We start from the raw sequence: 12940 nt of genomic DNA, 5'->3' as shown, positions 1-12940 counted from the left end.
TACACTGGACCTCCATCATTACACTGGACCTCCATCATTACACTGGACTTCCATCATTACACTGGACCTCCATCATTACACTGGACCTTTATCATTACACTGGACCTTTATCATTACACTGGACCTTTATCATTACACTGGACTTCCATCATTACACTGGACCTTTATCATTACACTGGACTCCCATCATTACACTGGACCTCCATCGTTACACTGTGCCTTTATCATTACACTGGACCTTTATCATTACACTGGACCTTTATCATTACACTGGACCTCCATCATTACACTGGACCTTTATCATTACACTGGACCTTTATCATTACACTGGACCTTTATCATTACACTGGACCTTTATCATTACACTGGACTCCCATCATTACACTGGACCTTTATCATTACACTGGACGTTTATCATTACACTGGACGTTTATCATTACACTGGACCTCCATCATTACACTGGACCTTTATCATTACACTGGACCTCCATCATTACACTGGACCTCCATCATTACACTGGACCTCCATCATTACACTGGACCTTTATCATTACACTGGACCTCTATCATTACACTGGACTCCATCATCACTGGACCTCCATCATTACACTGGACCTTTATCATTACACTGGACCTTTATCATTACACTGGACCTTTATCATTACACTCATTTATCAACTGGACCTTTATCATTACACTGGACCTCCATCATTACACTGGTCTCCCATCATTACACTGGACCTCCATCATTACACTGGACCTTTATCATTACACTGGACCTTTATCATTACACTGGACTCCCATCATTACACTGGACCTTTATCATTACACTGGACCTTTATCATTACACTGGACTCCCATCATTACACTGGACCTTTATCAATACACTGGACCTTTACATTATAACTGGACCTTTATCATTACAACTGGACCTTTATCATTACACTGGACCTCCATCATTACACTGGACTTCCACCATTACACTGGACTCCCATCATTACAACTGGACCTTTATCATTACACTGGACCTTTATCATTACACTGGACCTTTATCATTATACTGGACCTTTATCATTACACTGGACCTTTATCATTCCACTGGACCTTTATCATTACACTGGACCTTTATCATTACACTGGACCTTTATCATTACACTGGACCTTTATCATTACACTGTTAAAGATTCTTTTGGTCCTGGACTTTGCGCTCTGGTACCACTTGCCGTGTTGTAACAGCGAGAACAGTCTACGACTTGGGTGACTGGAGTTTTTTTTTTGGGCCTTCCTCTGACACCGCCTAGAATAAAGGTTCTGGATGGCAGGAAGCTTTTGTAATTTAATTGAATTGAATTTATTGACCCCAGTGATGTACTGGGCCGTACGCACTACCTTCTGTCGCGCCTTGTGGTCAGATGCTGAGCAGTTGCCATAGCAGGCGGTGAAGGATGCTTTCGAAGGTGCATCTGTAGAACTTTTTGAGGCTCTGGGTACCCATGCCAAATCCTTTCAGTCTCCTGAGGGGGAAAAGGTGTTGTCATGCCCTCTCCACCACTGGGCCATTATAGTTTGTTGGTGATGTGGACGCCAAGGAACTTGAAACTCTCGACCCGTTCCACTACAGCCCCATTGATGTTAATGGGGGCCTGTTCGGATCGCCTTTTCCTGTAGTCCACGATCAGCTCCTTTATCTTGTTCACATTGAGGGAGAGGTTGTTGTCCTGTCACCACGCTGCCAGGTCTCTCACCTCCTCCCAATAAGCTGTTGTTGGTGATCAGACCTATCACTGGTGTAAAATACTGTATGTGCATAATGATGATGGGTGTGTGTTTGTGCAAATCCATACGTGGAAGGCCAGGAGCAGAAGTGTGTAAGTGTTTGAGGGTGATGACATGAGCAAGAATAAGATCACAGACACGTGTATGTGTCTGTCTGGAACTGGAGAATGATGATATTCAAGGCTGCACTTACAGGAAAAGTCTGTCTGTCTGTCTCTCTGTCTGAAGAGATAAGCAAGCAGACACTGTGTCTACTGGTGTGTGAGTCTGCGTGCTTGGACTGCTTAGTGGTAAGCTTAAGAAGCAATATTATATATAATAATATATAATTATGTTGACAAAAGTTTTGTGATACTACTAGGGATGCAAAGGGTCAGAAACTTTCTGGGAAATTTCTGGAAATTTTCCAGACATTTTCCATGGGAAGTTAATCCCGGGAATTGTGCTTAAATTCATCAAAAAAATTACCTGATAACAGTCAACCTTTTTCTGTGGGATTCACACAAGGCAATTCTAGGTCTTGTGGCATATTTTGGTGAAACTATCCCCAATTCAATGGAATTGCAACCCTCTGCATGCACAGTGCATTCTTCCATCACATGTGCAGTGCATTCTTCCATCACATGTGCAGCTGCTTCTCAAGATCTTGCACACTACTGAGATGCTATTGAGCCCACACTACTACACTGTCTGAGACAAGGACTACATGCTTTCTGGTAAGTTTTGATTACAATACGAGGTGGGGTGAATATATTATAAATGACATAACTTTTTGTTAACTAGTAAATAGTAGCCTACAGCAAAGTCTGTTTAAATCATTTCTAATTTAACAATTTCTGGTAGTTAGTTTTTGCTACCATGTGGATTTTAGCTTGCTTGAGCCTGCTAACTGAGGAGTGTTAATTCACCTGTTTCCATTCATGTTTTATTTTAAAACATTTATCTTACAAAGGAGTTGTTTAATCTAACTGCTTAACTATTTATCTGTACATGGAATTGTATTTGGGTTTTTAAACTTTTTTTCTTTCTTCTAATCTGTACAGGAAAATGCCGCGGGCACTATCTGATCTGTGGAGACGTTTCACTGCAGCTAATGTAGAAGGAAAAGCTGTGTACATTTGCAAATACTGTGCCAAATCAGATGTGAAGAATGCAGCAAAGTTGCAGAATCATCTGGGAAAGTGCATAAAGATCCCTCAGCGCTCACAACAAGCCACCACTGACAAAACTCCCTCTACTTCTTTTCGAGGTGAAAATGATGAATCAGACATCTTATCGATAGCAACAGCTCATGGTCCAGCCCTCCAACCAGACAGCCCTCCAACCAGACAGCCCTCCAACCAGACATGCTTTATCTACTCATTTGTTGGATGCAGAGTTCAACAGAGTTCAAGTGAAGGTCAAGCAAATCACAGAGAAAGCAGACTGTATTGCAATCATCTCTGATGGGTGGTCGAATGTTCATAGGCAAGGAATAATTAATTACATCATCTCCACCCCTCATCCAGGATTCTACAAGAGCACAGACATGAGGGACAACAGACACACCAGTCTCTACATTTCAGATGAGCTGAAGGCAGTCATCAATGACCTTGGACCAGAGAAGGTATTTCCACTGGTGACAGACAATGCTGCAACATGAAGGCTGCTTGGTCTAAAGTGGAGGAGTCCTATCCTCACATCACACCCATTGGCTGTGCTGTTCATGCATTGAATCTGCTCCTCAAGGACATCATGGCACTGAAAACAATGGATACAGCGACCTGTTGATGAGCCAAGGAAATGGTTAGGTATGTGAAGGGTCATCAAGTTATAGCAGCAATCTACCTCACCAAGCAAAGTGAGAATAATAAGGGCGCCACATTGAAGCTGCCCAACAACATACGTTGGGGTGGTGTTGTCATCATGTTTGACAGTCTCCTGGAGGGGAAGGAGTCTCCAAGAAATGGCCATAACACAGTCTGCCGATATGGACAGTCCCATCAAGAGGATCCTCCTGGGTGATGTATATTGGGAGAGAGTGGTAAGCAGCCTGAAACCTATAGCAGTAGCCATTGCATGGATTGATGGAGACAATATCATCCTGTCTGATGTTCAGACTCTGCTTACAGATGTAAGATAATAAATCCGTACTGCTGCCCACTTCACTGTTGCTCCAAGCAGAGGAAACTGCAGTCCTGAAATACATCAAAAAGCTTTAAGACTTCTGCCTGAAGCCCATACAACCAGCAGCGTACATGTTGGACCCCAAGTATGCTGCAAGAACTGTCTGGTGCAGAGATCAGCAAGGCCTATGGTGTCATCACTACAGTGTCTCGCCACCTTGGCCTGAATGAGGCCAAGGTTCTTGGCAGCCTGGCGAAGTACACTTCCAAGCAAGGGCTTTGGGATGGAGATGCAATATGGTAGTCATGCCAACATATCTCATCAGCCACCTGGTGGAAGGGACTTTGTGGATCTGAGGCTCTTTCCCCTGTTGCCTCCATCATCCAAATCCCACCAATATCAGCCGCCTCAGAGCGCAACTGGTCCTTGTTTGGGAACACACACACCAAAGCACGTAACCGGCTGACCAATATAAGGGTTGAAAAATTGGTGGCTATATGGGCAAATCTGAAGCTTTTTGAGCCTGACAAGTTAACCTCAACAAGGTTGAATAGTGACAGTGAAGATGAGGCCTCAGAGTCTGATGTTCAAGAGGTGGACATTGAGGAGGTCCAGGGAGAAGACATGGAAGCCTGAGAGGAAGACAACCAAAGCTTTAGTTTCTAGACTACCATTTTACAGATTATGTTTTGGGAGATGCGATGGATCATTGGGGATCATTCAATATTCCCTTTCTTTTGTTGTTCAGTGAAATCCTCCCATGAGAAGAGTCAACTCATTTAATCAAAGTTCAATTCGTCACTAAATATCTATTGGAAGGATTTAATCATTTGCAATTATGTCTCCTTATGATAAGGTAAAAGGTTTATGTTTCTGTCTCCATATGATATGGTAAATATATCCAATGCAAAAAACATCTACATTTAAATAGTATTAATATGAATTTGCATATACTTCCGTTAATTCCCACAGAAAGTTTCCACCTCTGAATATTCCCCAAAATGTGCAACCCAAATTACTACTTTATATGTAGTTGATGCACATAACTTATTAAAATTATATTGTATGTGGATCGAGGGATCCAGAGAGAGAGAGAGAGGGAGAGAGAGTTAGAGAGAGAGAGAGACAGGCAGGGTTTTATTTTTATTTACTTTTCTGCTCTTTTGCACACCAGTATTACTACTTGCACATCATCATCTGTACATCTATCACTCCAGTGTTAATTTGCTAAATTGTAATTACTTCGGTACTATGGCCTATTTATTGCCTTACCTCCTCACGCCATTTGCACTCACTGTATATAGACTTTCTTTTTTCTATAGTGTTACTGACTGTATGCTTGTTTATTCCATGTGTAACTCTGTTGTTGTTGTTTGTGTCGCACTGCTTTGCTTTAACTTGGCCAGGTTGCAGTTGTAAATGTGAACTTGTTCTCAACTAGCCTACCCTGTTAAATAAAGGTGTTCTCAACTAGCCTACCTTGTTAAATAAAGGTGATCTCAACTAGCCTACCCTGTTAAATAAAGGTGTTCTCAACTAGCCTACCCTGTTAAATAAAGGTGTTCTCAACTAGCCTACCTTGTTAAATAAAGGTGTTCTCAACTAGCCTACCTTGTTAAATAAAGGTGATCTCAACTAGCCTACCTTGTTAAATAAAGGTGATCTCAACTAGCCTACCTTGTTAAATAAAGGTGATCTCAACTAGCCTACCCTGTTAAATAAATGTGTTCTCAACTAACCTACCCTGTTAAATAAAGGTGTTCTTAACTAGCCTACCTTGTTAAATAAAGGTGATCTCAACTAGCCTACCCTGTTAAATAAATGTGTTCTCAACTAGCCTACCCTGTTAAATAAATGTGTTCTCAACTAGCCTACCCTGTTAAATAAAGGTGAAATAAAAATAAGAAAGAGCGACAGAAAGACAGACAACGAGATAACGACAGGGAGAGAGTTAGAGGGAGACAGAGTTGAGAGAGAGAAATAAAGAACAAGTGAGAGAGACAGAGAATGAGAGAGAGTTAGAGGGAGATGGAGTGAGAGAGAAAGAAAGAACAAGTGAGAGAGACAGAGAGAGAGTTAGAGGGAGACGGAGTTGAGAGAGAAAGAAAGAAAGAACAAGTGAGAGAGACAGAGAGAGTTAGAGGGAGACGGAGTTGAGAGAGAAAGAAAGAAAGAAAGAAAGAACAAGTGAGAGAGACAGAGAAGGAGAGAGAGAGACAGAGAGAGTTAGAGGGAGACGGAGTTGAGAGAGAAAGAAAGAAAGAACAAGTGAGAGAGACAGAGAGAGAGAGTTAGAGGGAGATGGAGTTGAGAGAGAGAAAGAAAGAACAAGTGAGAGAGACAGAGAGAGAGTTAGGGGGAGATGGAGTTGAGAGAGAGAGAAAGAAAGAACAAGTGAGAGAGACAGAGAAGGAGAGAGAGAGAGAGACAGAGAAAACAGAGAGAGAGAGAGAGTAAAGAAGTGGCACAGGGGTTGTCGTAGCATTTCAGCATTAGGGCTATTGGGATTAATATGTGTCCATGTCACGGGGGCTGTGTGGGAGGAGACATGGTTCAATAGACCCTAGAATTATGTAGGAGGAGTATCCCTCTAAGACAGGGTGAGAAGGCGTGGGTGGAAGGGGTTCAGATAGTCAGATTATCGGTCATGGCCCTTTGTCCTACTGCTACTGGAACATCAACTAGAAACCCTCTTCTATCATTGAGCTGTGTGTTCATAATGGGATTTCAGTGAGGATAATGCATCAAAGCACTTGAGGTTCTGCATCCTTATTCTCTAGATGTATTTTTTATGAATCTTCCTTTTTTCTGTCATTTCCCATCTTCCACTTTCTCATTCACACTATATTTCTCACCCCCCACCCCCCCTTGCTTCAATTTCAACGCTTCCACTCTTCACTATCCATGGCTATTTCTCTATTGCTGGTTGTTGTGTCTGCTCTGTCTACCTTGGACCAAATGTGTATGTGGAATGTGCAGTGGGTATAAATTATTGTCTTCCTGTCTCCTCGGACACATTGAGGTAGCGAGACATACAGAATGAGAGGGAGAGAGAGAGAGAGAGAGAGAGAGAGAGAGAGAGGGGGAGAGAGGCAGGGGATAAGGAGACATACAGAGAGAGAGATAGACACGCAGAGAGAAAGAGAGAGTCTGCACACTTACCGGACCATGCTCCAATGGGACTAGTCCTGCCTGTCTGCCTCACTCTGCCCCTGGGGACTTTGTGGAAGAGGACAGATAGCTGGAAACAGGGAGTTCTTTCTGATGTCATTCAGGCAGAATAGAAAGGTGCCATCAGATGAATGGATGGAAGGATGAAGAGATGGAGGAATGAAGAGATGAGAGATGGAGAGATGGAGGGGGGGGGGTAAAATCAAAGTAACAGTCGGTATCTGTTGTGGCCACCAGCTGCATTAAGTACTGCAGTGCATCTCCTCCTCATGGACTGCACCAGATTTGCCAGTTCTTGCTGTGAGATGTTACCCCACTCTTCCAACAAGGCACCTGCAAGTTCCCGGACATTTCTGGGGGGAATGGCCCTCACCCTCACCCTCCGATCCCAGACGTCCTCAATGGGATTGAGATCCAGGCTCTTCTCTGGCCATGGCAGAACACTTCTTGTCTTGCAGGAAATCACGCACAGAACGTGCAGTATGGCTGGAGGCATTGTGATGCTGGAGGGTCATGCTGGAGGGTCATGTCAGGATGTCTTCCCTGTAACGCACAGCGTTGAGACTGCCTGCAATGACAACAAGCTCAGTCCGATGATGCTGTGACACACCGCCCCAGACCATGACGGACCCTCCACCTCCAAATCGATCCCGCGGTGTAACGCTTATTCCTTAGACGATAAACGCGAATCCGACCATCACCTCTGGTGAGACAAAACCGCGACTCCTTAGTGAAGAGCACTTTTTGCCAGTCCGGTCTGGTCCCGCAATGGTGGGTTTGTGCCCATAGGCGACGTTGTTTCCGGTGATGTCTGGTGAGGCCCTGTCTTACAACAGGCCTACAAGCTCTCAGTCCAGCCTCTCTCAGCCTATTGCGGACAGTCTGAGCACTGATGGAGAGATTGTGCGTTCCTGGTGTAACTCGGGCAGTTGTTGTTGCCATCCTGTACCTGTCTCGCAGGTGTGATGTTCGGATGTACCGATCCTGTGCAGGTGTTGTTACACGTGGTCTACCACTGAGAGGATGATCAGCTGTCCATCCTGTCTCCCTGTAGTGCTGTCTTAGGCGTCTCACAGTACGGACACTGCAATCTATTGCCCTGACCACATCTGCAGTCCTCATGCCTCCTTGCAGCATGCCTAAGGCATGTGCACGTAGATGAGCAGGGACCCTGGGCATCTTTCCTTTGGTGTTCAGTCAGTAGAAAGGCCTCTTTAGTGTCCTAAGTTTTACTAACTGTGACCTTAATTGCCTACCGTCTGTAAGCTGTTAGTGTCTTAACGACCATTCCACAGGTGCATGTTCATTAATTGTTTATGGTTCATTGAACAAGCATGGGAAACAGTGTTTAAACCCTTTACAATGCAGATCTGTGAAGTTATTTTGATTTTTACGAATTATCTTTGAAAGACAGAGTCCTGAAAAAGGGATGTTTCTTTTTTTGCTGAGTTTATTATCCATCATGTATTACCTGTCATGTACTGTATCTTTTGGTCTTTTGTAGCTCAGTTTGTAGAGCATGATGCTTGTAATGCCAGAGTAGTGGGTTCGTTTCCCGGGACCACCCATATATAACGCATGACTGAAAGTTGCTTTGGATAAAAGCATCTGCCAAATGGGATATATATATATTGTACTGGACTTCCTCTACTCAGGATCAAAGGTGACAGGGGTCTTCCCATGAGAACAGCTTGGTGACCCTTCAACCAGACATGTTGGTCAACATCAGTTTATAACAGTATATTGGCCTGGAGTGTATAATGTACAGTATATTATAAACTGGGTGGTTTGAGCCCTGAATTCTGATTGGCTGAATGCCATGGTATATCAGACCGTAGACCACGGGTATGACAAAATGTTTAGTTTTACTGCTCTAATTACCTTGGTAACCAGTAATAACAATAAGGCACCTCGGGGGTTTGTGGTGTATGGCCATTATACCACTGCTAAGGGCTGTATCCACACTTCCTCGGGCCGTATTGCTTAAATATAATATGGTGGTCATACTCTCCTAGGATCCCAGTCACTGATTCCGCTCTGTGTCTCACTCTTAGAGGCTCGTCTAACTCACCCTTAGAGGCCCATCCTGTGCCCTCTAACTCACTCTTAGAGGCTCATCCCCTGCTTTCCGATCTCTCGATCTCCTCTCCCTGTGTCACAGTCTTAGAAGCTCATCCCCTGGCCATTCCTGTCCTCTGTCTTGGTCCTACACCGCCCAATCTAATTTCCTGTGGGATTGGCCCCTAATACCACAAGACTGACTAAATACGCTTTCCGTGGAGGCTGTGGTGACGGTTTGCCCCGTAGAGTGTTTTAGATGATGTATGTGTGTCATAGATCCACATGTCAGGGTCTCAAAAAGGTCAGGTGGTATTGGAATGATGACTGATCAGAGCTGTGGCACAGAGCTGTGACAGCTGCGAGGGGATATGTGTGTGTGTGTGTGTTATATGTTGTGTGTGTGTGTGTGTGTGTGTGTGTGTGTGTGTGTGTGTGTGTGTGTGTATGTGTGTATGTGTTTGTGTTTGTGTTAGAGGTTGTGTGTGTGTGTGTGTGTGTGTGTGTGTGTGTGTGTGTGTGTGTGTGTGTGTGTGTGTGTGTGTGTGTATATGTGCACGTTTGAGGGTGCGTGTGTGTGTATGTGTGTTAGAGGTTGTGTGAGTGTGTGTATGTGTTTGTGTGTGTGTTAGAGGTTTTGTGTGTGTATATGTATATGTGCACGTTTGAGGGTGCGTGTGTGTTAGAGGTTGTGTGTGTGTATGTGTGTTAGAGGTTGTGTGTGTATGTGTGTTAGAGTTTGTGTGAGTGTGTGTATGTGTTTGTGTTTGTGTTAGAGGTTGTGTGTGTGTGTGTGTTAGAGGTTTTGTGAGTGAGAGGGGTTTTATCTCCAAACGCCAAGCTCCCGGCCTATATCTCTAATCATGGCACACACATCAATAGGCAGGCATGCAGGTGAGCCACATTGCAGCTACGAGATGAATAATGGATGGATATGACATTATTAAAACACTTGGCTTATTCATCCAAAGCTGTACGTCGAGGCAGGCAGAGAGCAGTAGAGAACGCCATACATCTAGCCAGGTCTCAGCAGAGGAAAAAGGGTTAACAGAGGTAGAGAGGAGACAGGGGAGGTAAAGGGTTAACAGAGGTAGAGAGGAGACAGGGGAGGTAGAGGGTTAACAGAGGTAGAGAGGAGACAGGGGAGGTAGAGGGTTAACAGAGGTAGAGAGGAGACAGGGGAGGTAGAGGATTAACAGAGGTACAGAGGTAGAGAGGAGACAGGGGAGGTAGAGGGTTAACAGAGGTACAGAGGTAGAGAGGAGACAGGGGAGGTAGAGGGTTAACATAGAGGTAGAGAGGAGACAGGGGAGGTAGAGGATTAACAGAGGTAGAGAGGAGACAGGGGAGGTAGAGGGAGAGGACAGGGGAGAGGGGTTAACAGAGAGAGGAGACAGGGGAGGTAGAGGGTTAACAGAGGAAGAGAGGAGACAGGGGAGGTCGAGGGTTAACAGAGGTAGAGAGGAGACAGGGGAGGTAGAGGGTTAACAGAGGTAGAGAGGAGACAGGGGAGGTAAAGGGTTAACAGAGGTAGAGAGGAGACAGGGGAGGTAGAGGATTAACACAGAGGTAGAGAGGAGTCAGGGGAGGTAGAGGGTTAACAGAGGTAGAGAGGAGACAGGGGAGGTAGAGGGTTAACAGAGGTAGAGAGGAGACAGGGGAGGTAGAGGGTTAACAGAGGTAGAGAGGAGACAGGGGAGGTAGAGGGTTAACAGAGGTAGAGAGGAGACAGGGGAGGTAAAGGGTTAACAGAGGTAGAGAGGAGACAGGGGAGGTAGAGGGTTAACAGAGGTAGAGAGACAGGGGAGAGGGTTAACAGAGGTAGAGAGGAGACAGGGGAGGGTTAACAGAGGTAGAGAGGAGACAGGGGAGGTAGAGGGTTAGAGGTAGGGGAGAGGTAGAGGGTTAACACAGAGGTAGAGAGGAGACAGGGGAGGTAAGGGTTAACAGAGGTAGAGAGACAGGGGAGACAGGGTAGAGGGGTAGACAGGGGAGGTAAAGAGTTAAAAGAGGTAGAGAGGAGACAGGGGAGGTAGAGGGTTAAAAGAGGTAGAGAGGAGACAGGGGAGGTAAAGGGTTAACAGAGGTAGAGAGGAGACAGGGGAGGTAAAGGGTTAGAGGTAGAGAGGAGACAGGGGAGGTAAAGGGTTAAAGAGGTAGAGAGAGAGACAGGGGAGGTAGAGGGTTAACAGAGAGGTAGAGAGGAGACAGGGGAGGTAGAGGGTTAACAGAGGTAGAGAGGAGACAGAGGTAGAGAGAGGTAGACAGGGGAGGTAGGGTTAGGGTTAACAGAGGTAGAGAGGAGACAGGGGAGGTAAAGGGTTAACAGAGGTAGAGAGGAGACAGGGGAGGTAGAGGGTTAACAGGGGAGGTAGAGGATTAACACAGAGGTAGAGAGGAGTCAGGGGAGGTAGAGGGTTAACAGAGGTAGAGAGGAGACAGGGGAGGTAGAGGGTTAACAGAGGGAGACAGGGGAGGTCGAGGGTAGAGGTAGGGAGACAGGGGAGGGGTAGAGGTTAACAGAGGTAGAGAGGAGACAGGGGAGGTAGAGGGTTAACACAGGTAGAGAGGAGACAGGGGAGGTAAAGGGTTAACAGAGGTAGAGAGGAGACAGGGGAGGTAAAGGGTTAACAGAGGTAGAGAGGAGACAGGGGAGGTAAAGGGTTAACAGAGGTACAGAGGAGACAGGGGAGGTAAAGGGTTAACAGAGGTAGAGAGGAGACAGGGGAGACAGTAAAAGGGTTAAAAGAGGTAGAGAGGAGACAGGGGAGGTAAAGGGTTAAAAGAGGTAGAGAGGAGACAGGGGAGGTAGAGGATTAACAGAGACACAGATGGATGGATGAAAATATTCATCATTTATGCAGTGCAATGAAACAAAGAGCCCCCAATGATGTATGGGAAGCCATTATGACCTTAGGCCACTACTATTGATAATCATTATCCACACTGTAAACATGTCCACAGGAGAACGGCTCATAATAACGTTGGGAACGGAGCGGATGGAATGGCATCAAGGACCTGGAAACCACGTGTTTCATGCCGTTCCACTGATTCCGCTACAGTCATTACCACGAGCCCGTTTCTCCCCAGTAAAGGTCCCACCAACCTCCTGTGATGTACGCAATATCCCTGAATAATTTAACTGAGCTGCATCAAACCTACACACATAAATAACCAGCGTACACACCATCTCCACCGCCGACCCTTTCATGTTCTTTTATGATACGAGACACTAATAGGCTCATATAAAATGTCTCTGATGTTGGAATAATTTAAAAAACCCAGTCTAAAGCACAGACTGCCTGTGATGGTTTCAAAGAGACTAACAGGTGTGTGTGTGTGTGTGTGTGTTCCCTCCCACCCCTCAGGTAAAGGGGACCTGATCGGCAGTGACTCCCTGACCAAGAAGCAGGTGATTAAGACGAATGCCAACGTGAAGGCTCTGACCTACTGTGACCTGCAGTACATCAGTCTGAAGGGACTGAGGGAGGTTCTCCGGCTCTACCCAGAGTACGCCCAGAAGTTCATCTCTGAGATACAACATGATCTGACCTATAACCTCAGAGAGGGTCACAGAGCTGACGTGAGTCGAACTGCAACGCAGGCATGCATACGCTACTAAACACACACATGCAGTAAACACACACACACACACACGCAGTAAAAACATGCACACACAGACACACATACGTGCACACAGACACACACACTAGTACATTGTTAATTGTAATATTTCCCTCAATAAAAAAAACAGGCATTACATTCATTCTTACACCAGCCTACAGCTCTACAGACTACAGCTCTATCTGGTTTGTTTGATCAAGAGTGA

The 12940-nt window shown here is 45.3% G+C and overlaps 1 protein-coding gene across 1 annotated transcript in view; it reads left to right on the top strand.

Moving 5' to 3' along the window:
* The window catches only part of LOC135547625 (potassium voltage-gated channel subfamily H member 3-like), a 194934-nt gene that overhangs the window by 163399 nt on the left and 18595 nt on the right, over window positions 1-12940 (top strand). Inside the window, exon 12 of the mRNA XM_064976793.1 lies at window positions 12480-12694. Coding sequence (XP_064832865.1) covers window positions 12480-12694 — 215 coding nt within the window. The remainder of the gene's footprint in view (window positions 1-12479; window positions 12695-12940) is intronic.

The sequence above is a fragment of the Oncorhynchus masou genome, chromosome 10, assembly GCF_036934945.1.
Source record: "Oncorhynchus masou masou isolate Uvic2021 chromosome 10, UVic_Omas_1.1, whole genome shotgun sequence".
Lineage (NCBI taxonomy): Eukaryota > Metazoa > Chordata > Actinopteri > Salmoniformes > Salmonidae > Oncorhynchus > Oncorhynchus masou.
The sequence above is the reverse complement of the archived record's forward strand: the minus strand, read 5'-3'. Positions and strand labels throughout refer to the sequence as shown.